This window comes from Phaenicophaeus curvirostris, chromosome 1, assembly GCF_032191515.1.
Source record: "Phaenicophaeus curvirostris isolate KB17595 chromosome 1, BPBGC_Pcur_1.0, whole genome shotgun sequence".
Classification (NCBI taxonomy): domain Eukaryota; kingdom Metazoa; phylum Chordata; class Aves; order Cuculiformes; family Cuculidae; genus Phaenicophaeus; species Phaenicophaeus curvirostris.
In genome coordinates this window covers 144,413,419-144,436,965 of record NC_091392.1, presented here as the reverse complement: position 1 = coordinate 144,436,965, position 23,547 = coordinate 144,413,419, and the positions used below count along the sequence as shown (strand labels likewise).

The following is a 23,547-nucleotide window of genomic DNA, read 5'->3' as shown; positions in this document are numbered from 1 at the left end:
GCTGTCATCATTCTATGGAAGGGCAAACACTCTTGGAGCTTTCATCTTCTTTCCTCTCTTGTGTTTTTGCAATGGGTAAATGTTACCCTATCATTTATGTTGCTTGTTTCTTTTCTGTAAGGTTGGTTGACCAAAGCAGAGTTTAGTTGGAACTGGTGATTTTCAGCTTCTCTTTCATGGACCCTAGGGAGAGAGAAGTGAGGGCTACTGACCCACCTTACCTGAAGGGATTTGTAAAAGGTAACTGGGAGAAGTGAGTTTGTTTCGGTTACAGTGCTGACCACTGGAGCATGCTGTGAATCTGCTGAAAACAATCTTAGCAGTTAACAAACTTAAATGCTGGAAATAATAGATTTGAGTCAAGACCCCCTTGTTTGATTGCTAGCCTAATTTGAGGCACGTTACATTGCATGGCTGCTCATTTTGGGGGTTTGACATGCATGTTGGTGTATCATCATTATCTTAGGAGTGTGGAATAATCACTGCCTCTTCGGGTTCCTTGAAAAATGTCCCACGGTTCTGCTAGGTCTGTCTGGGGAACAAAGGGAAGGTCAAGGGCTAAATGAAAACAGCACTGTTTGTTTTTTGGTTTTTTTTAAAGGCATTTGAAAAATCAGAGCTGCCATCTAGACTGAGAAAAGCAGGATTGGTGTATAACTGCTTATGGTACATTCCAGTTGTTGTGATAATAGTTCTACTGCCTTCTCTTTCTTTCACTTGAAATAGGGAGATATGTGGCCCTCACAGCAGCAAATACAGGTCTATTGGCTTGGAAGGTTTCTGTTGGTTTCTTTAACCTGCTGTGTGGCTTTAAGGCAAAGGAAGAAAATGCTTTTCTCAACAAATTTTGTGCGTTTGAATTGTTTAGATCAGATTTACCTTCAGACAGATGCATTTTCATGGGTTTTTTTTCATCATCTGCTGCTGTTTAGGGAAAGACACTTAAGGTTTTCAGTTTATTCTCTATTATTAGGGGTGCACAGTGATGCTGGTAATTTAGATTGCTTAGCTTTCACATTGCCTAAAGAAGTTTGACTCAATTCAGAATATAATTTTTACATAGTACTCCAGTTAGGTGTAAGTCGAAGTTCTTCTGTTATCTCCCTTGAGAATTCAGACCTTTTGTAGACTGTCAACATATTTGCAAACAACTTTGTTTCAACTCAGTAAGTTCAAACCCAGAAAATTTAGCATGTCCAGGCACACTCTAGCATGCATGGTCATGAAAATCAAAGATCCTGTTTGAAACTTTGTAACTGTGATGAGTTATATGTATTCTGTCTTTTTGTTGTAAAGACTAGAATTTTTTTCTGTTTGTAGGAATTAACCATTGGAGTGCATTACCTTATTTGTGGCAGAATACAAAGGATAGTCTGGAATGCATCAGTAGTGGTAAAGAATTATATGCTAGAAAGATGAGATAGGAAGGAGTAGCAACACTGAACAAAGAACTGGAAAAAGACTTAACAGAAGAGTTGGAAAGAATTCGCTGCCTGCGGAGAAGAGAACAGAATTCTGTCATAAAGCGATGATGCTAACGGAAATGTTAGAACTAAGTATTCATGCTTATCTTCCCATCCAGTATGAAGCCCCATTTGCTCTTGTAGAGAAAGAAATTTTGCATAATATTGTGTCTCACAGCTGTGGGATTGTATCAGTTTGCCAAATTAGTATTCCTTATTAAGAGAAGGTACAAAAACGTCCTAGTGACTGTGTTGCCTTTGTTTTGCTAGGTGGCGACTAGCTGAGGGATTGACATAGACTGGTGGTGTTATCAAAGTGGAAGAGAGAGCCTTTTCTCCTTTGGAAAACCGTGTATCCTGGTGTCTAGGGTACTTCCCATGTGGGAAAAGCTACAATTCCTATCTGCTGTCTTTGATTTGGGGTTGCAAGAACTACTTACTGCACAGAAATCTGTTTAGACACACCAGAATTTTAGATTTTGGATTATTTTAATATTCAAATTATTGTACATTCTCCAAAGGCATAATTATAAACCTCGCCCAGGAAGGTGATATTCCATAATACAAAGTTCTGATTAGTAATTGTATGTTATCTCCTTCAGTATTGCAACATATTCTTATTAGTATAATAATTTTCTAAAGCAAATGAACAAACTACTGGAATTACAGGTAGGATAGAATTGAGGTTTATTATTGATATGGAATCTAGACTATAAAATGCAGTTTGAACTACTTCGGCCAAATCATAGAATGCTTTTGGTTGGAAAGGACCTTTAAAGTTTATGTAGTCCAGCCCCCTGCTATGAGCAGCAACATCTTTCACAAAATCAGGTGGCTCAAAGCCACATGCAACTTCGCATTAAACAATTCCAATAATAGGGTATCCACAACTTTTTTGAGCAATCTGTTCCAGCATCTACCCACCATCATAATAAAGAATTGCTTTCTTGTATCTAATTTAAACCTACTCTTTTTCAGGTTAGCACTGTTGCCCCTTGTCCTATCCCTACAGACCCTGGTAAAAAGTTTGTCTTCCTTGTTTTTGTAGGCCCCCTTTAAGTACTGGAAGACTGCAGTAAGGTGTCCCTAGAGCCTTCGTTTGTCCTGAACAAGCCCAACTCTCTCAGGCTGTCCTCATATGGGAGGTACTCCAGCCTTCTGACCATTTCATGGCCCTCCTCTGGACTTGCTAGAGCAGTTCCATGTCTTTCTTGTACTGGGGAACCCAGAGCTGGCCATAGTGCTCCACATGGGGTTTCATGAGAGTAGAGTAGAGAGGGAGAATCACCTCACTTGACCTGGTGGCCACATTTCTTTTGATGCAGCCCAGGATGCAGTTGGTCTTCTTGGCTGCAAGTGCACATTGCTGGCTTTTGTCCAATTTTTCACCCACCGGCATCCCTAAATCAATCTTCACACACCTACTTCCATTTGTAATCCAGCCTGTACTGTTACTGGTGGTTGTTCCAGCCAGGGAGCAGGACCTTGCACGTGGCCTTGTTGAAAATCCTGAAGTTTGTATGTGCCCAAGGCTTAAGCCTGTCAAGGTGCCTCTATATGACATCCCTTCCCTCAGTGGCACTAATTAGCTTGGTAGCATCTGCAGACTTGTTGACGTTGTGCTCAATCCCACTGTCTGTGCCATTAATAAAGATACTGAATAGTACTGGTCACAATACAGACTCCTAAGGGACACCACTTGATACTCATCTCCCTTTGGATATTGAGCCATTGACTACAACTCTTTGGATGTGGCCACCCACCCAGTTCCTTATCCATTGACTATTCTGTCCATCAAACCTGTATCTGTGCAATGTAGCGACAAGCATTGTGCAGTAAACAATAGTTTCCTAAAGAGAAGAATACTTTTCTTTACATTCTTACATATCTAACTGAGATCTGCAGAAGAATTAAATTAAGACTTTAATGCATCTGTAATAATAAGCATTTTATGAGCTCCCTTTGCCTACTTTTCCTTTTTGTCAAGTTTTCCTCTGGAGAAACAAAGCTTATTTCTGCCAGGAGACCAAGCTGCTGAGTGAATACAGAGAGTCAGATTTAAAGAAAAAACCCTTTTTTGAGTGACATTGTGTGCTTTGAATTAGGAAGTTTGGCTGAGAGAATTCACTCTGGACATTTAGAGCTTATGATTTTGCTCTAGGAATTCAGGTTTTGACAGTGTATCAATTCATATTGTTCCAGCATGCTGTTTATGTTGATAGTGAGATCTGTCTGAAATCATGATCTTATACTCTTTTTTTATTTTGAGGAGCAGAGGTTGCAAGGAGAGTTATGCAGGGAAAAATACTTGTGTTTTCAGTTAAATCTACTGAGACAAAAGTTTGTGGTACAGTTTCTTTAACTGAGTGTCTTGAAAATGTGAACAACAATACTATTGGGAAATAAAACAGTTTTAAGAGAGTGCATCTGCTTTTGTTACAGTAGGATCTCTACGCGCATCATGGTCTTGCTTTTTAAAACATCTGGTTTAAAATGTATGTGATGCAGAAACTAATAGTGACTAATAATTTCAGATTCTGAGTGTTAATTATGAGTGTCAGTGCCTTGTGATAGTCTATGACTTGATTTTAATGTCTTTGAAAAAGACCCAGAGAAGAGGGATCATCCTGGGGTAAAGGCACAGGCTTCCTCTGAGATTTTTTTCCCTCCTTCACATTGTGATAGTGTTATTTTTCTGGTTCACCAGAGAATGAATATCATTTAAAACTCGCAAGGAACTCAGAATAGTAATCTGTGTTTTATAGAAACCTCCACAGTAAGTATTATTGCAGATGACAGGCTTGAAGGACAGCCAGGTAAAAACATACATAGTGTTCATATATTCTGAGGATCTAGAAGGATAACGCTTGCTATGAAGGGCAGCTGATCAGAGCTAAAAGCCTGACTATGATAGAAAGGGAAGTGTCCATTTAACAGTAGATGCTTGAGAGCAAATTACTTGGGGCTTCTGTTTTACTTTTTGGAGTGTGACTTAATAGATTTTGTGGGGTTCTTTTTTCTTTTTTTTTTTTTTTTTTACTTTGTGCAGTCAGGATTGGCTTGTATGTATCCAAAGTGTAGCTCTTGGAATATTCCTTTACTGAAAGTAGCCCATGAATCATACTGCTCTACATCTGGCTTGATTTCACAAAGGGTGAATAGTTACTCAAAAATCCTTTAGAAAAACTAAACAAACCTTTGAATTTCCAGGAATATAAATGTATTTACTGAAAAGAAACACATTTTTTACTTGTCTGTGACTGATTGGTTGTTGTTTAAGGTAGTTTTGAGAAGTCCTGAATCTACAACAATTTTATACTAAGACTGTACTTGCCAAAATTGTAGCTATGTCTCTCAGAGGCTGGAGTGGAATAAAACCAAACAACAAACCAAACAAAGAAGAGGATTGGTGTTTTCTGGAAAGCACGAGTGATTAATGTTTAGTTGGCAAAATGTAAATACCTCTTTATTAACAATACTGTGATTAAGGCTCTAAGAAACAAATCACTTCTAGAAATACAGCTTTTTATGGCTTCCAAGATATGTCATTCTTCTTCTCTGGAAACTGTCACTTTACAGTGTAATGTCTGTGGGAGTGATTAATGCCTCTGATGTGTTTTTAATCTTCATAACATTTGCAATTAATCCTTGCAACAATGCTATGATAAAAGAAGATTATTCTCATTACTTTATGGAAGGAATGCGGAGGGGAAAAAAACATCCCACAACAGATAAAGTCAAAATAGGACTACACTTTTTTCTCTTACAGGCCATTAAACTAGGCTTTCATGTGTTTTGGAACAATCCAAATATTCTGATCTCTCCCCTAATGACAACTTATTATTAACTTAATCAGTCATTTGGTGAAATGTACAAGTAGTCTTTGAGAGAATAAGCAGAACTTCTATTTATTCTCTCTTGTAAATGAGCATCTGAAGTGTCAGGTTGCAAGTCATGCATCTGTCTGTCTAGTCCCATTAATCAAGAGTTCTTCTCTAGCACAGAGTTTCAGTAGATGGCAGGAAGACTGTCCATGAGTGCTGTCTAGCTGGATGAACAAGAAGTTCTTCATAGCTTATGTACTGTGTGTGGCTGGAGGGGTGTTAAAGTGTGGTAAAGCTCCAAGGCTTTAGAATTGGCATAGAACCATTATCCTGGATGAATACCTTTTAGCTTAAAAGATTTGGCTTTAGAGTTGAAATTTTTTTAAATTATATATTTTCTACAACTGGCTTTTACAGTGAGGTGATGTTAGCATTTGCTCCAGTAGGATCCATTAGGAGTCTGATGCTTTTGAAAACAGGGTTTATGTGTAGTGCTTGATTCATGACCTTGCTGGTATGGAAGCTTTTTTAACCATCCACATGTCTGTGGCTTTTGATTCCTGAACTTGGTGGGGTTCCTGAACTGTTCAAGGGGATTTATGCTGCCTGTGAAGATTTTTTTCTTAGATTTAGGCTTGTGGTTCTGCATCATCCTGCTTGTGGGGCCCCTTGCCTTAATACGTTTCTGTCATTCTTGCCTGAATGTCAGACTGGCCTTCACATAACCTTTAGGGCAAGGAAGTGACAAGTCAAGGAAGTCTTCTGCAAGTCATAGTCATATTGCTGGTTCTTCATCTGTGTTAAGCCTGTTACATAAACAGTTGCAGTGTGCATTTAGACAAAAAACTATCTATCTTAATTCCGCTGTAGTGCAAAACCTTACCTCTGATGTGCAAAACCTTACCTCTGATCTCCAAAACCTTGATCCAAGGTTTATGTGAACACACCATAGGCAAAGAGATGCTCCTCCTTGGAACTGTGCGTTCAGAATCTTTTGTGAATGTGGTATGGTCCAAATCATTTCTGTGGCACCTCGGGATGTGAGAGAGGCTTCAGGGTTCTTCAGATCTCTCCATGTGGTATTTCCTATGTGGTTCATTTTACAGTTTCATTCTTCTTTGCAGTGTTACAAAAATCCACTTCCTGGAAGCCTAATGGAAGGTCATTTACTCCTACAGCACTGGAATATCGAGCACAGTGTTTCTGGAAGTACACAAAATGCCCTTCTGAATTCCCTTTCCCTGCTGTGGATACCGAACACACATAATTTCCATTTTTTAAGAAGCCAGTTTCTTATATGCAATGTATCTGCACTGTCTTCACTGAAAAAAAAAACCAAACCGACAAACCCTGGCAGGGTGGTATTTGCTGCAGCTAGCAACTCATTTTTTCATCAGTTTCTGCTTTACCAACTAAGCCCAGATGTTTACCACCTCTGCAGAAATGATATGATACATTATTAGTATGGGTTTCTGTAGCCCAGAAAAAGAGCTGATTATAAGTACAGCTGATTAATGTATAACTCGAGAATTCTTTACCTGTAGTTGCCAGATGATCCATCATTCACTGAAAAAAGGGGGGCTTCTATTAATATTGTAAATAATTCTAAAATCCTGACCATAGGCTAAATAACTTTAATTCAACTTATGTTCCACACTATATCCCTTTTTCCCACTGAGAATTTACTTTATCTTATTAACATAAAATGCAGCATTTCTTAAAATCAGTTCGATTTTATTGATCACCTCTTCTAATATGAAGCTTCTTTGTCTTTTCCCCAGAAGATGATAGAGGTTTTATACCACCATGGATATCACAATGCCCTCCTACTATTTCTTTAGTAGTCTGTCATGGTTTCACTTGAGTTACTCTGAATTATTCAAGAGCACACAGTAGTTAAAAACAGTTCAGTTGCTTTGCCATCCCCTAAGGCGTAGAACAGCCACTGCACTACTGCATCCTCACTGTGTGCTCCCAGCTTCTCCTTTTCTGGGTATGTTTCCTTTCTTCTCTTGCCTGTGACTGTAGTAGTGGGTTTTTTTTTTCTTGTTTCTTGAGATCAGTAAGTAACAGTCTTGAAAATGTATGTGCATAGCCCAAGTCTTGGAGTCTTGGCAAAATACTTCATTAGCTGCTACTTAAGACCCAAAACACAGCTTACAAAATCTGAGTACACTTCAGAAGCTTTCTCGATGTATGTGGATACTGCATACAGTCTACTTCTCCTTCGTAAGACCTTGTGTAATACGGGTGCTTAAGTCTAACTTTGCCTCTTATTTACAGAATGGTTTTCTGGTGATAGTTGGAGTATTGTGTTGCAGAGCCCCTTACGTAACTGTTCCATATAAACCTTGTTTGTCTGGATGATCTGAAGTTGTCAGCTTTGTAGTGTAGCCTTTTTTAGGGTTTCTCTCTCTTTTTTTTTTATTCTGTATCCTAGTTGAAAGTTAAAAGGAAAATCAGTGTTCAGTCTTCATATAATCAATGAAACCCGTAACAGTTTCAGAAGATTTTTTTTTTTTTGTAGCAGAAAATAAATTGGGCAGATGAATATTTTTGTGAACACAGAGAAACAGGCGATACATGTTCCCTGTGCTAATTTATACTGCTGATTTGTCTTCCTTAAAGCTTTTTCCATGCAAAGGCTGTAATAAATTATCTTTGTTTACTTATTGAGGCACTTGGTTACATTGCTTAGGTAACTTTTGTGTCTGCATCACAGTATATGTGTATTCAGACAGAACTCACATGTACACAAGCATTTGCTGTCTTTGGTGCAGGACTGTTGTGGCACCTCTTTGGACTGGTTCAGTTTTCATCTGTAGTGCCCAGTCTTTTTACTCTGGTCAATCTGCAGTTTCCAGTTTATGTGGTTCAGATGTGCAGGACTTCGTTTTGGTCTTGCTGTTTTCAGTATTCCTAATAAACAACTCCAGAGTCTTGGTTTGTTTCATCTGTGCCTGGTGTCAAATTATAGTTCAGAGAATTCTTGTACATTTTGTTTATGCAATGTCAAGTGGGGATAATGATCAGGTAGGTATATCTGCTGATTTACAAGTCAGATAATTCTAGGTGTGCACTGGAATAGTCTAGTCATTTTTTATTGAATTGCTGTATTTTCCTACTTTTTATAGTTTCGTGTAATTTCATCAGAATTCCTCCCATACCCTTAAACTGTGTTCTATTCACTTGGTAAGTGTATATATCCTATATGTAACTTACTTAGGTGATTAGTTATTAACATACATGATATTGTTTTAAATTCCTTCTGATGATAGTAGGAAAGAATGACCTCATGTAGTGTTACATGACACTGTAATGTTCTCTTTTTTTTGTTTGTTTTCCAGCTGTATGGGGAAACTTTGTCAATATGAGGTAATGTATATAATTTTTGTATATGATATTCATATCTTAAATAAAATTAATTTACCTTTCCTGTCAATGCATATCACTGTATGTGAAGTAGAGCAAAAATGGAATAGCAGTCCACACTGGATGGTTGCTAAGCAGCTGATACCAGTTTTTAAATACAAGGTTCTTAGTCTTAAAAAAGCCCATATGTTTGCTTCAAATCTCTCCCAGGATCTTATTCTTATTTCAGCATCTGCCTTTCTTTACACAAATTCATCTTCTGATTTTGGAGATGTTTTCAGGCAAGTCGGTTGGCATAACTAGGCCCAGTGACTTGGATTCTGCTTTTCCTCAACACAGATCTGGCCATGTCTCAGTGGCAATGCAGGCTTAAACAGCGAAGAGCAGCAGATCATCCACTACTTGCCATAGTTATGTTTCTATACTGAGAATTAAAAATGTGGTTTTGAGGATTTTGTTTCCTCCTCAGTTAACTGGCAGAGAATCTGATGGTTTAACTCCTGAAAAGCAAAATAGTCCTGCACTGTGCCCCAGAAATTTTGCCCTTAAGAACAGGAAGGCATAGCACACACATGCAAAACATGCAGATTTTCACGGCATCTCTACTTGCATATGAGTGCCTTCTGGAAAAATTCATCAGGAAGACGCAACTGATAAAGAAGGTGAAAAGAACATGGTGACACTCTTCACTATGACAAAGTCTGTGTGCAGAGGGAACAAAATATTTGATAGAATAGTTTGGTCTGGAAAGGACCTTAAAGATCATCTAGTTCTAACCCCCCTGTGATGGGGACTAGATCAGGCTGCCCAAGGCCCCATCCAACCTGGCCTTGAGGCCCCATCCAACCTGGTCTTCACCATGTTGTTCTTTTAGTAAAGGGGTTTGGTACTCTGTTGCCATGCTTAGCAGCACAGAGTAAAGAAAGTTTGAGGGAAAATAAGAAAACTAATGAATTCTAATGTGGGCTCCGATTCACACAGGACAGCTTACCGTGGGATCTGTTCCTTCATTTGGAGTTTCCTACCCATGCTACAAAGTGTTCAGCTGTTAGGCAAACAGCTGCTAAACTGCTGTGGCTTGCAGATGGAGATATCATTTAGATTGCCATGCTATTGTGACCAGCAAACTATGACAGTTTATCAGCTGTTATAAGAGCAGCTGAGTGTTTCCAAAGGAAGATGAAGAACCCCAGAGAGGTTTGAGGAGGGCAGGCGAGCGTGAGATCCAGTGGGTTCATTCCCTGATAAACTGTCCTTAAAAATTATACCCTTACCTACGTCTGACTTCTTATTTAAGGTGTCCGTTATAGAGCTGTTGAGGGGGGAAGCTTTCTTAAGGGAGGCCTGATGCTTGCTCTCAGTCAGTGTCTTTTTAGGAGGAAGAGCTCGTTAGACACTAAACTAGAGAGACTATATGTTCTTAAGTTCCAGGACTTAGTAAACAACAGTAGGAACAATTTTTGAGGGAATGTTTTTATATTCTGAGAGGTTTTACAATTTTTCCTTGTACATTTAGCAGAGAGGAAAGGCTATGTATTCCACAGGTTGTATGCATAGCTTTTTGTATCTTTCTCTTGTTTGGGAAAACCTTTGAAAAATTCACAAGAATTACTTAACATTGCTTCCCTGTAGTAAATTCATGCTGTGTTAACTGGAGGGGTTTTATTTGCTACTATTGCAGTAAATTACAATGTATTTCAACTGTCTAGAGTCTCTGTCTTCACCTAGGAATTTACTATACCCTTTAGTGGAATAACAAAACAAATCTGGTCAATAAGGCTTTTGCCTCAGTAGCAGACTGTACTGACTTTTTTGTAAGAGAGTTTTGTAGAGGGATGTGAAGGGAATAGTTGCTCTAACTTCAAACAGTGTGGCATATGTATATTTGCTGAACAAAGGATCTTCTGTTTCCCTAGGTGTAATGACTTCGGGTCCTGACTAAAGGAGCTCTGTTTTATTTAAAAGAACCCTGTTTTATGTTGGGTAGCCATGAATACTCTAGTATGCAAAAACTTACTCCTGTAAGACAAATAATTCCCTTTTTGGAAGGTTTAACTAAAAAAAAAGAATTATGCATACTTAAGGAAAATCACATAGACTAGATGCAAGAGGTAAAATTTAAAAACACGTTTTCTGCACTTGTAGAAGTTTGCTCAAATAATGAACACAACTGATTGAGATATTTTACTCAATTAGATGCTAAATAAGACCACGCAAATTTGTGCCAGACACCAACTTCTTAGACAGTACTCTGTTTTCACAAGTTACCTTGACATCCTTCATCCTGCAGTTTAGAAAATTGGCTTCATTTCACACAAGTAGCACGTGTGTGCTAAGTCAGTATGGCCCATTAGATGGTCACTTAAGACAAGTTCTGGTGTAGGGTTTTTTTCTAATTTTTTACAAGTTCAAAGTCAAAGCTAGACACATTTGCTGGTCTCTGTTTTTGATTGAAATCGCAGGGAAAATGTTTTGTTAGCATAGTTGTAGCATACAGGAAATAGAGAGCCTCAAAAAGACATATTGGGCATTTGCATAGTAATGCCACTCTCAAAAACATTTCTGTTGACCTCACCTCAGTGCAGTGATTGGATGTTTTTCTACGATGAAGTTAATTTTCTCTTTAAAATTTGTCATCTTTATTGTTACTACTCTTTCCTGTGGACTTGGTTCAGTTTCTGCCAGACTTGGTGGGGAGACTAGCTGATTCTAAGGAGAATTGGACCACCTCATTTCATTTGCTCTGAGTATATCTTTGAAATAATAGTAACTTGGGATGCTTTGAAGATACCGTTTTAAAGGGAAAAGTGTGATGTAGGTGCAGTGAAACAGCTATTGCTTAGGTATGGATTATGTTTTTTCTCATCAACAGGTCTCTTCAAGAAAATGGCGATCAGAAGGTGGAAAGTAAAATAGAGGAGGTTAGTTTGCTAATAATTGTAGTCTGTTTTGTTTTGATTGCTCCTGAGAAGTGTTTTTTTATACTGAATGAAGGATATACGTAAATTATTTCCTCTCCCTCTTACAAAATGTCGAGTGTATGCAAGCTTCATTAGAAATTTGGAACCTTCCCAAAATTATTTGTTCTGTTCTTAACTAATAAACAAAGGTTGCCATGTTTATGATGGGGGATGGTGTGTGATACCAATACTTAAAGCACAAGTCCTGACAGTTTCTGGAGTAGACGTGGGTATTGAACATACCCAATGGTTCTGCATTTCTGTACCAGTACCTCTGAATTTTCATTTCAACCTTGTTTTATTGTGAAAAATTAAGAAACTGTGTGACAGATATTTTTCCAGATGTTTTTAGGCCTCTAGTCTAGTAACACTGAAACAAAGATTTTCGTAGAAATAGAAGTCTCTGAGGTCAGTACCCCCTACCACTAGTATGGATGTGTGTGACCATACTAGTGTAGTCTGGTCTACTTGGTGTCTTCTGTTCCAGCAGGTTTATATAGCAATCATTCCTCTGAACACAGTGTGAAGCCTACTGTGGAATTGCTTGAAGTTAATCGAAGGGCTGTGTTCTGAATGCAACAAGCATTCTGAAAATCCCTGTTGTTTAAGAATGGTCAAATGCTTGAAATAGGGTAGGTAGATCTGAGTTACTTTAAGGTCTGAGAAGTTGAGCATTTCTGGATCTTGTTTTTAAAGATTTAGTTATACAGGGTCTTGAACCGTCCAACTAACTGCTTCAAGAACTATTTACTGCTCCACAGAGCTAGGTATTTAACGAATATAAATAGATGACAATACTTTATTTCCTCTTAACATGAATATGCAGCTTATTTTAGTTCCTGACTTGTCTAGCTCTAGCCAGCAATATTTGTGCAAAACAACTTAATGGTGGTTGGCAATGTGCTGCTATGTGGTACTATTTCAAGTGATTACCCTCTGATAGTTATCAACTTAGGTATGACCCTAGATGTTAAATTTTGTGACAAGTTTTTAGAAAACTTAAAAACAAGAGTTAAGAGACTTGGTGAAATTTGGCAGGACTGTTAGAAATTTGGGGCCTGTTACAAAGAACTTAAAACTTATTCCAGGCTAAGTGGTTCTCCCTTTCAAAGCAGTGAAAATGCAAACAAAAGTCTTGTTAGAAAAGAAAATTTCATTTTAGTAGTTTTTAAAAGCCCAGACGTACCCTTGAATTGTGATATAAAACGTATCTTAGATTTTTAAATGTGATGATTCTTTAAATTCACATATGATGTTCTGAGAGAACTGTATCTTTTTGCACTGGAGCTAATGCTCTGTTTCTGTGTTTGTGTACTCTTAAGTACGTGTACTGCTGTCCCTTTAATTAGTTGAGGCTTTACTGACTGCCCTATACTGTACTATTGCTCAGTATAGATTGTTTTGGCAATGTCAGACAAGTCACTTGTCAAATAAGAACATCAGATATTATGAGTCCTATCAACAAGGCTGTGGTAGTTGTAGCCTTGAAGTGTTCTGTTTTCAGTGGTAAACTAAGGGATTTCACACTGTACTAAGTAATTTGATTTTTGGTGAAAAAGGTTCAAGGATTGTTTGACAGAAAGGATGTTTTAAGGTGCAAGTTTCTTGGAGTGTCTTCAGTGAAGCTCTTCATAGGAGACTGCTGTGATTTTTACTCTAATGTAACTTCCGATATACATCTTCTGTGATGTGAATCTTGTTCTATACTTCAAAGACTAAATATTATTCCTTTATTTTAGGCTGTTGCACCTCTAAGGGAGAAAATCAAAGACTTAGAAAAAAGGTATGTCTTTTTAGCAAAATTTGGGAAGCAGTTTAAAAGCACTGTTACTTTTCTGTAGCAGTCAGTTCTGTAGTTGTATGCTTGAGAAATGTTTTGCTAATTTTCTCAGGACTTTTGGATTTTTGTCTTATCTAAGTGGGGATGGGGCCTTGAATAGTAGGGGACATTAATGCTTAAGGTGTTCACATTGATTAATCCCACTGAAGTAAAGTAGGAGTGCTGGATTTTTGTCAAATTCAGACTCTGTGGTGGAATTTGCTGGTTTGAGTCCAGCTGTTTTAGTAAACCCTGCCCAGGTGTGTGCTGAAACTTGTTGGTTTCAGCTTCAAGAGACTGAAAATACGTTTCACCTCACACTTCCCACACTTGTGATCAGTTACCATGGTTCAGCTAATGTTTGTGAATCTCAGTCCATGCATGTGCTTTGAATGAGCCTGACTGACTCTTCTCTCAGGATTTGTAAGGGAACGTGATATCTTGGGTTAAGCTGGATGATGTGATTGTGATAATCAGACAAGCTTTTTGATGAGCTGCAGATATTAAATATGTGTAGTTCTACAAGCAGATAAAATTGACATAGTTTGGTGGGTTTTTTTTTTAACAACTGCACCTGATCCGTTTGTCTCTGGCTCCCTTGTTTCCTTACTTTGATGCCAGCAGAACCATTTGAATGGTGATAGTAAGCTGAGTGGGGAAACCAGGCATTTCAGTCTCTCTTTGCAAATAACTCCCTCGCTCTCCAGCCTGGTTGCCTTTCTGCCAGATCGGTTCCCCCATGTGAATGTGGATGCTTTTAATCACAAAACAAGGTCTGGAATAAGTTTGTCAGCTTGGACAAGGACAGTGCTGCTTTTGACAGTGCTCCTGTTTCACGGGTGGCACTGTTGATGTCCCAGGCAAACAGCTGGCCAAGAATGCTGCGCTACAAAGGACCAATTCTGGACTTGCCCAGGCAATGCCAGTAAGCCTGGATGGTTATGTATGACACACTGGTGGTTGAGTGCTCTTCCTCTGGAGAGGGGAGCAGAATCCCATTGATTTTGGTCATATGTATGCTTGATATCTCCAGTGTTCTGGTGTCTTGAGTTTTGTCTTGGCAGTGAGCAGTTGCTTCTCCTCCTCTAACCCCTCCTGTGCCATTTAAAAAAAAAAAAAAAGAGAGGAAAAGGGAAGAAAAAAGCTTGTCACTTCTGTTTTTTCACAATTGATTTGAAAGACTCAGTGGCCTGACACATGCAATTTATTTCACCAAGAATACTGACCTAATTGCTGATCCCTACTATAAATGTGAACTTCATGGATCAAACTAAATGATCAATTGGCGATGTGAAACACATTGCAGACTGTATCACCTGTAGTAGTTGCATGTGGTCCCACCATACCAATTATTACCGTCAAATTACAGAGTAAAGATTTTTATGTTCAGGTGAAATTTTTTATGTCCTGGCTCTATTCAGTTGATATATTTAATCTTTACTGATAACCAGTATATCTTCAGCTTCAGTTGTTGGCAATTCAAGGATTGCCTTCTGCCATTCACAGAGGACCTTCGTGGAAGAGTATTACTCCTTACTGGCTCTTTTTTTTTTTTTAAATATTATATTTTTCCAAATGAGCAGTGAGTTGGTGGGTGAAACCTATAAGTTAAAACTTCTCCCAGGAGCCATCTAAATGCTCTTATCTTTCTGAGTAGCATTTGCAGTGTATTGATGAGTCTTGTTTTGTATGTCTAGTAACGAGGACAAAGAATCAAAATATATAGAGGTATGAGCCAATCTGGGAATTATACTTTCACAAAATATAGGGTTACAGGCTTTTATGGAAAATATGGGCTCTTATTGTTTTTTTTCTCAAATAGTGTAGCTGTTTACCTCTCAATTGCATGTCAGTTGTTGCAATTAATAATATTTTAATTTTATATCTATGTAACCTGACAGTAAATAACTACTTGCTGTCAGATGCATGCAGGCTTATCCTCCTTGTAAAGCTTACTCTTCAGTGTCAATGGTTTTTTACCTCATAAGCTGATAAAACCTGAAAGCAAGCCATCATCATGCTTTTTGGAAGCAGGAAAGACAAGAATTTCTTAATGCTCGTCTCATGACAAGAGACCGCTTAACTGAAGCAACTGAAGTTGAAAGTTTTTATTAATAAACCATATGAACATTCAGCTGAATCAGTTCTAGACTCCTGCCCACTGCCTCTAAACTAGTACTGATGTAGTGTAAGGAGCAAAAATGGTTAGGAGGTCCCTTTGGCAGCAGTATGGCTCCACGCTGGGTTAATGTGACCTTTAAATAGTGGTCTTAAAAATGGAGGACACTGATTTTTACCTTTCATCAAGTTATTTGGCACTTGATTCTTCTCAGCTTAAATCAAAGAAATAGGGTTACTGTTAATGACCCATGTGGTAACGTAAGGCAACTGTAGGTAGCTGCTTATTACTGTTTTCCTGTATTGATAACATTGGAAGATGGTTCTGCTGTGTTTCTCCTATTCAGGAATCAGAAAATGGCTTTTTCTCTGGGATGGAAAGTTGACACAATTACATAGGCATCCGTGCTTTGCCTCTGAAGAATTCCTGTTGAGCCAGTTTTGCAGGGTACAAATAGAGGAGGTCTTTCAAGTTCAGAGGTATAGGGTCAGTCTGGTCAGAGTCTATTTGTGAGTACGCAAAAATGTAGTCTCAATGTGAAGTGTTGAAACATATACCTTCTGCGTGCTACATCCAATTGCATCTCTAGGTTGTGGACTGCCTGGAGAAGAGTAACCATAGTTTGATTTCTATCTACTGTCAACACTGGTATTTAGTTTAGCAAAAACTGATCTATTGAAGTATTGCCAAAGCAATTTTAATTTTAGGTACTGAAATAAATACATAAAATTAAAGTAACACTTCCCTTCACACCTTCTTTTGGAGAGGCTTGCTGTGTGCAGAATGCATTCTGGTGAGGAGAGAAAGAAGTGATGTAATTCCATGTCCATCTAAGGTTCTGAGCATCAGTTTTAAGGTTGAGAGAGCACCTAAGATTCATATGTTACATAATTTTATTTTAAGATGTTTTAGTTTTGATTAAATTGCTGTAAAGAATTAGTAAAGTGAAAGTAGCTTGGAGACCATCAAAACAATGCAGTCTAGCTATTTCTGAGAAGGTAATTAGGATTAGCTTTCATACCAAATAAAGTCTCTGGTAAAAAACTGTTAGAGTATCTTCAAAAGAGTTTCATTTATATTCTGATTTTAAACTTTACATTGATTACTGTGAAACTTTAAGAATTAAATCTTTATACTATGAACTTTACAATAGAACTATAAGGAGAAATGCTTGAAGTTAGTAGTTAGTGTGATAAGTCAAAACAACTTGCTTTCTTTCCCAGAACTTTTAGGTTGCTTGCTTTTTAAAACATCTTTTAAAAGAAGTCCAATCGTTGCTTTTGTATTATTGTTTTTTTCTCTCGTGATGTTATAGCTGGCACCAGTTCTGTACTCAGAAGCTAGAAGTCGAGTGATTCATTCTAGAAAATCAGTTGAGCAGAGGTTTTAAAAGCAGTTTTTGAAGTTCCTCTATTTCTCACAGTGATTTTTACAGAGCATAGGCATTTTCTCATGATGACCCAGATCCTTCTTCAGAAAAAAGGACTAAACGTAGCAAAACTTTAAAAATGGGAGGTGTTTTTTGGGGGGTTTGGTTTTTTGTTTTGTTTTGTTTTCAAAGACAGATATGTGAAAGAAGCATCAAGGCTGAAACTTACATAATTTTCTTCTTTGTTTTGGAATATTCTGTAGTTTCACTCAGAAATACCCACCGGTGAAATTTTTATCAGAAAAGGATCGTAAAAGAATCCTGGTAAGTTGTTATTTACTTGGGGCTTGTTTTTGGGAAATAAGAGTCATCTGTGGAATGTAATCAGTCTTGTAGGATTAATTAAAGACTTGAGCAGGAATAAAGTAAATTACCTTTTATGTCCTATGCGCTGCATGGGATTTAGAGTAGCACTTCACTCACTCTGTGTTAATGTTCTCAAACTCAGCACCTGGATAATGCACTTGGGCTCTGGTTTGGAAATTTGACTGGCCAATTAAGCTTTTGTTCTCTGCTGGTAACATCTCAGGTCTGCATTGCCAAGGGGTCTTTGATCTTGTGCTTCCAGGTAGCTTAAATCTGCAGAGACTAGGAAACTTCTCAGGCACGTCTTGTGCCTTGTGTGACTGAATTGGACTAATTCTAGTCATAAGGCCAGAAAAGTAGCTGCTCTGCAGCACTGTGAAGAAGGACCAGTTAATTAGACTAAAGGAATGTTCATCTCTCTGTTACCTTCTATGTTGTCTCTGATATTTTGAAACATAACAGGTGTTTTAGGGTGGAAGACCAAGGCAGTTTAAGTCAGGACAAGTAGTCATCCAAGGCATTCTTAAACTCAGCAAATCGTGCTGCAACATCAGCTTTCTGATTTTGTCTGCAAATACTTTTGAAGTTAGCTGTGTCCGAATTTTTTTTCTTGTTTTTGTCTGTCCTAAGGAAAAAAATATGCCCCCACATTTTGAAGAGGCAGAAAGCATAGCCATTTCAAATGCATAATTTTCTGCCTCAATAGTAGAGAACAGTGTCTGGGACAAGTCCCTGCTAAAGTGCCTAATTTATCTGATGTTCCTCTTTGCTTTGACTCTACAAAAGTTTGAAGAAAAACGCTGAAAAGATGCAATTAAACAGGCTTGTTTTCACTGCTTTATCATATTGCAGTCTTCACTGCTATTGCAAATTATTTAGTTCCTCAGTGTTATTCTGTCATTTTTTTGGCTGTCTGAAGGAGGTAGACCTGCAGGCTCCCTCTTCCCTTGAATGTGGAAGATACTCTGAGGGAAACATCAGACAGGCTTAATTCTGAAAATCCCTAAATAGTGTGCTCATATGTCCAAGTATAAGAAAGTTATCTTAATGTTATGTATTTTTGTGTAAACAAGAAGGTACTTTCAAGAAAACTATTAGTGTAAGCTGTTGATAGTTTGTGGAGCTCTTAATATTCACTTTTAAACTTCGCCTCTTAAAAATATACTGGATATTTTGAAGTCTTTTGCTTCAGTAGTGATGGCAAGTACTTGGAATAGGAGGCTTTTCTGGTGGCCTGGAGTTGAATAGCTTTTTGGTGTCCGCATATTTTGTGGAGTTCAAATCACTGATGAAAAAGCTTGCCAAAAGAATCAGTGAATTGTTCAGTGCTTTCTTCTCTGTTGTGGCTGGAGAGCAGTTCAGATAGGCTTTCACAAGCCTGCTGCCCATGTGGGCAATTTCATTCTGCTAGAATGTTGCTGTCAATCTTACAAGAAAAATGTAGCTAAAGTCAGCTTATAGAGGACTTATGTAGACCTTGCATGATACTTGGATGTTTCTCAGGAGTAAAAGCAAGAATCGGCAAGCCAAATGAACTTTGGTAGATGATTTGTTTCATATTTTGTTGATATTGCATCTTTTCCTGAAATTTGTTCTAAATTCTCATTTTTCTTTGAACGTGGTCTCCACAGCGCTGACCTGATCAGACAACAATTTTAGCCGTTATTTTTATTATACCACATCTATTTGGAGATGATCAGTGGTGGAGTTATGTCATCTGACAGTACATACGCTGGCAATTCCATTCAAAAATGCTCAAATCCTGGTCCTGTTGTGCATGATCAGTTCTCTGAAGTGACTAGACTACAGGCTTTCATATGCAGGAGAAGGGATTCTGTTAATATCATGGATGATAGTGCTGGCATTGATGCAATCTGTTGTGTGGGTTTTTTTCTGAATTGAATGTGGTAGACCAATTAAAGCATAAAATTAAAAAAAGAATTTATAACTTCCATATGGGGCATTGGATATTTTGAATCTGCCTGCAGGGAGCAGAAATGAACCCATTTAGCAAGTACACAAATTTCCAAGTGCCTATAGGGGAGGAAATAATCAGTGATATTATCTGCCTTTTAGCAGATACTGAAGTTACCAAGCATATTGGCACTATTAAGTAATTAAATATTTTTATTAGTTATGTCTTATTAAAGAATGCCTATATAAGCCCCAGGTGGTGGTGCTTCGATTCTGATATGCAATGATTCACATATAGTATTTTATTTTATAGATTAATGTCATTGTGATTTGCAGGAAGTCATATTTAGAAATTAAGTATATTGACCTTGCTTTTGTGCATGACTGCAGGAAGTTTATAAAGACAGCTTCTGTGATAAATCATCTTCTCTTTTTTTAATGTAGCCTCAAGTAATGGTGAAAAAATTAATTTATAAAGTTGTTTACTTTTCCAGGGGAAATTCAGCTCCTTTTCCAAATAGTTCTTTATCTAATACTTATGGATGTGATATGTTAATAAAGCTAACACAAATTTATTGTAAAAACTACTTATGGATTTAAAGTAATTGGAAACTTCCTTCCAGACAAAATTGGTTTGTGCTTTTCTCCTTTTTTTTTTTTTTTTGCTTGCATATAACATGCAAGAGTGCTGTGAGCAGTGCTTGGTTTGGTTTATTTTATTTTTTTTTTCCAAAAGGGAGATGGTGAAGAAGACACCTTCCTTTATCTCATCAGACACATAATTGCAAGCATTGAGTTTGTCTTCTCTGGAATACTGGAAATAGAAGTAGCATCAGAAGGTTTCCTTTGGCCTCAGTTGAATGAATAGGTTCAGGTCATCTACGGAAAACTTTTGTCCTGGTTATCACAGAAAGGCAGAACGCTTGGAACATTCAGCAAGCCTGCAGCTTGCTTTCAAGTCAGGATAAGCTTGTGGCAGTAGGTTTTCCGTGCCTGTTATTTTTCTCTTGCTAAGTGGTGGCACCTGAGTGGGATAACTGTTCTCCCTCAGTTGCTACCCTTCTTCTTTCCTTGTTCACAGCATTCTGCCAGAAACTTGTTCTTTCCTCCTGTCTGTCCTCTGGTAGTGGGAGCCCTGAGATTTCTTTTTTTCAAAGAGGGTTTCTCCTGAATCATCTTCAAGTTTGTCAAGAAACTGAAGCACGTATAGAATCTGCTACAAGGAAGCCCTGAAAAACCCAAACAAATATTAGGTAGACCAACTAAATGATTCTGTTGTTAACTGGTACTTACAATGTCTTCGACACACTGATGAATTTTTAAGAAAAAAAACAAGTGTGAGAACACAAGAAGTGGGCATTCAAGTTTAAGAGAACAGATGTTATCTTTCCTTTTCAGTTTTTGTTAACTTTCTCTTTGCCTTTGTGTCTTTCCTAAGATTTTTGTTTGTTTGTTTTATTTTTCTTTCTTTCAAAAAAAAAGACAATTTCTGCTAATCTGGCTTTTTTACTAATTGTGGATGGTGAGGAAGCAGGCAGGATAAAAGTTCGACTTTGACTAGGCGAGAGGAAAAGAACTTCAGGCATCTACGCCATTCTCTGTGTAGCACTTTGTCACTGTTGCACATCATCCATTCGTTAGCTTCCTGGCTGACAATTTCACTATGACCTTTTGTTGTTTGGTAAGTTGTCACTGCAGCTGAAGAATGGAGATGAACAGCTGAATCACTTTCAGAATGTGAGTTTGTTTATACAGTCATGTAATACAGTTGATGCCACACAGGGCTTTTACAAGTCTCTTCATTCTTTGAGAGTAGTGATCTGTCATGTCTTTGTGTGTTCTTCAAAACAGCTTATGAAGTGCAGAGGAAGTAATTGCTTCTGTAGGTATATCTGTCCGGGTGTGTCACACAACTTGCAGTTCTACTACTTGCTGTGTTGACTGCTTCAATACTGAACTAGTGATTTTGTTTGTTTTACTGTTAAAAGACTGAGGTGCAGAAAGGGTAAAAATAAAGAACTTCTTTCTTCTACATCTGCAATGGAAGAAGAGTACAATTTTTAAAATATTTTATTCCTCCTTATTTCTTTGCAGGAAAACATAATAAAGTTCTAAGATAAGCACATACCGGATGGCTGAGCTAATGGTATAAGAAGTTGAAAACAGAATGATAGGATGCGGGCTGTGGATGCATTAAAATGCAAAAGGAATAATTTTGGGTTTAGCAGATACTTCACATGAGAGGTCTTCAGAGACTTGCTTTCATCTATGTATATGCTTCCTTCTTTCTTTCTATGAAGGGTGAAAGAATCTGTAACTTACTTAGAACACCTAACATGTCTTTTGTTTAAACCAGACAAAAGCTGGATTTGAGATTCTGCTACTGTAAATCTTCCACAAAAATAACCTGGCATTCTGTCATCTCTTTTGAGAAATGATAATCACAGAGAATTCTCCTTTACCTTTTTGGATCATTTTAGGCTTTGCTCTCACATGAAAGGGCACAATCCAATTTGAAGGAAAAAAAAAATCTAATCTGAAGAAGATATTTTGTTGATATGAATGGTTAGCTGAATTTGTAGGCAGATAGTGATGAAACATGTCGAGCATCTTGAAATTTTAAATGCTATAAATATTGGACATAAAGAAATAAGCATGGAAATGGAGTTGTTTCCCCTGGGGTAAGCAAAGATCTGAAAGCTACTGTTCTTCTGTCTTCATGTTTGTAGACTTTGTCTGGTGTTTCTGTAAAAGAAAAAGAAATTTATACCAACTGTCCTAACGCAGATAACTGGAGGAGCAGGGTTTGTGGGTTCTCATCTTACTGACAAACTAATGATGGATGGCCATGAGGTTACAGTTGTGGACAACTTCTTTACGGGCAGGAAAAGAAATGTGGAGCACTGGATTGGTCATGAGAACTTCGAACTGATAAATCATGATGTCGTTGAGCCCCTGTACATTGAAGGTGAGTAGTCTCTGCTTTGGTATCTGTGCTCTATGCTTTTTCCTTCTAAGTATGTATGTCTGTAAAGAAATAAAATTTATGCACTGAATTCTGGATTGTTCTGTCTAAAACCTGTAGTCTTTATTATTAGCCTAATTTCTTTGACCATGTGGAGTGAGAACTTCAGAGTGCTTTTGCCTTTGAAATGAGTTGTCATGTGGATCAATACTTATTTTCCTAGTCCCAGTTTCTCCTTTTTACTTGTAAATATAAGTTAGAATGAATGTGAAATTGTGACAAAAGAAGGTTTTTATCTAAAGAATTCCTGTTTATTTGTTGTCCTGTTTAAATAAGGTCATATAAGTTTGTTTGACACTTAAATTCCAGAAAGACTAATCAGTGCTTAATTTCTGAAAGAGACCTCATTTCTGATCTAAAAGGAACAGTGTTGACACTTTCGATATGTAAAGTAAATTTAGTCTCAAGATGCATAGCTTTCCTTAAATTATTTTAGCTTCACAGTGATGCCTACGCACAATCTGCCTTGTTTAAGTCATTATCTTTGATCCGTGACATAAAGTAGCACTCAGCATTCCTGGATCTCAGTGTAGATTGACCGGAGAGAATAATAAATCACCTAAACACACGTTTTATTTCTTAGCTCTGTGATAACTATAGTTACCTGTAGTGCTGAATGACTTTCTCCTTCATTATGATTTCCTTTGTTTTAATGTTTGGAGAAGGTGTCAGTAGAAAAAGCAGAGAAACAAAGGCCCCATGTTCTTCAGCAGAATGAAAGTAGTTTAGGAATCTTCAACGACAGAAAATAGTTAACAAAAAAAAGGGGGGGGGGTTCTGAAAAGAAAACTTTCAAAACTTTGCACAATAGTTGTATTAACTTTTTCCTAGGAAGTATAGCAATTCATCTTTGCTTATTTTCTGCCTCTCATTCTCCACATTCTTAAAGATAATAAGCTCCCTAATAAGACGGTTACTTGAGAGCATTGTGGTCCATATGTGTTCACACCGTTGTGTGATTATACACAGATATTAGTTGAGAGAACAAATAAGAAATAATACTTGATCCTGTGTTACTATGATCTACCCCACTTCAGGTGAATAGATAGAATTGCATTAAAAACTACCAAAATGAAATTATGGATTAAATAAACGTAGGTCAGAAGTAATGTACTTAGTTTATGTAATGACTTGATTATTAGTGCTGTCTTGTTTATACCCACCTTTGCATTAGAATTGACTGTGTGTTTGTAGTAAAAACTAAGTTTTTATTTTTAAATATCTTTAAGCCACTTAAGTCTGTGTTTCTTCTGTGAATTAAAAAAAAAAAAGCCCTAAAAAAGCCTCAAACCATTCACTCACCAAACTCTCCAAAA

The 23,547-nt window shown here is 37.6% G+C and overlaps 1 protein-coding gene across 3 annotated transcripts in view; it reads left to right on the top strand.

The window, feature by feature from the left end:
* The window catches only part of UXS1 (UDP-glucuronate decarboxylase 1), a 53,751-nt gene that overhangs the window by 5,942 nt on the left and 24,262 nt on the right, over positions 1–23,547 (top strand). For 2 of the 3 annotated variants that reach the window (XM_069877237.1, XM_069877245.1), the window contains exons 2-6: positions 8,635–8,662; positions 11,532–11,580; positions 13,359–13,402; positions 17,190–17,250; positions 21,994–22,174. In XM_069877237.1, the coding sequence (XP_069733338.1) occupies positions 8,635–8,662; positions 11,532–11,580; positions 13,359–13,402; positions 17,190–17,250; positions 21,994–22,174 (363 nt within the window). Of the gene's footprint in view, positions 1–8,634; positions 8,663–11,531; positions 11,581–13,358; positions 13,403–17,189; positions 17,251–21,935; positions 22,175–23,547 lie in introns of those variants that run through there. The other variant, XM_069877253.1, reaches the window with a different exon arrangement.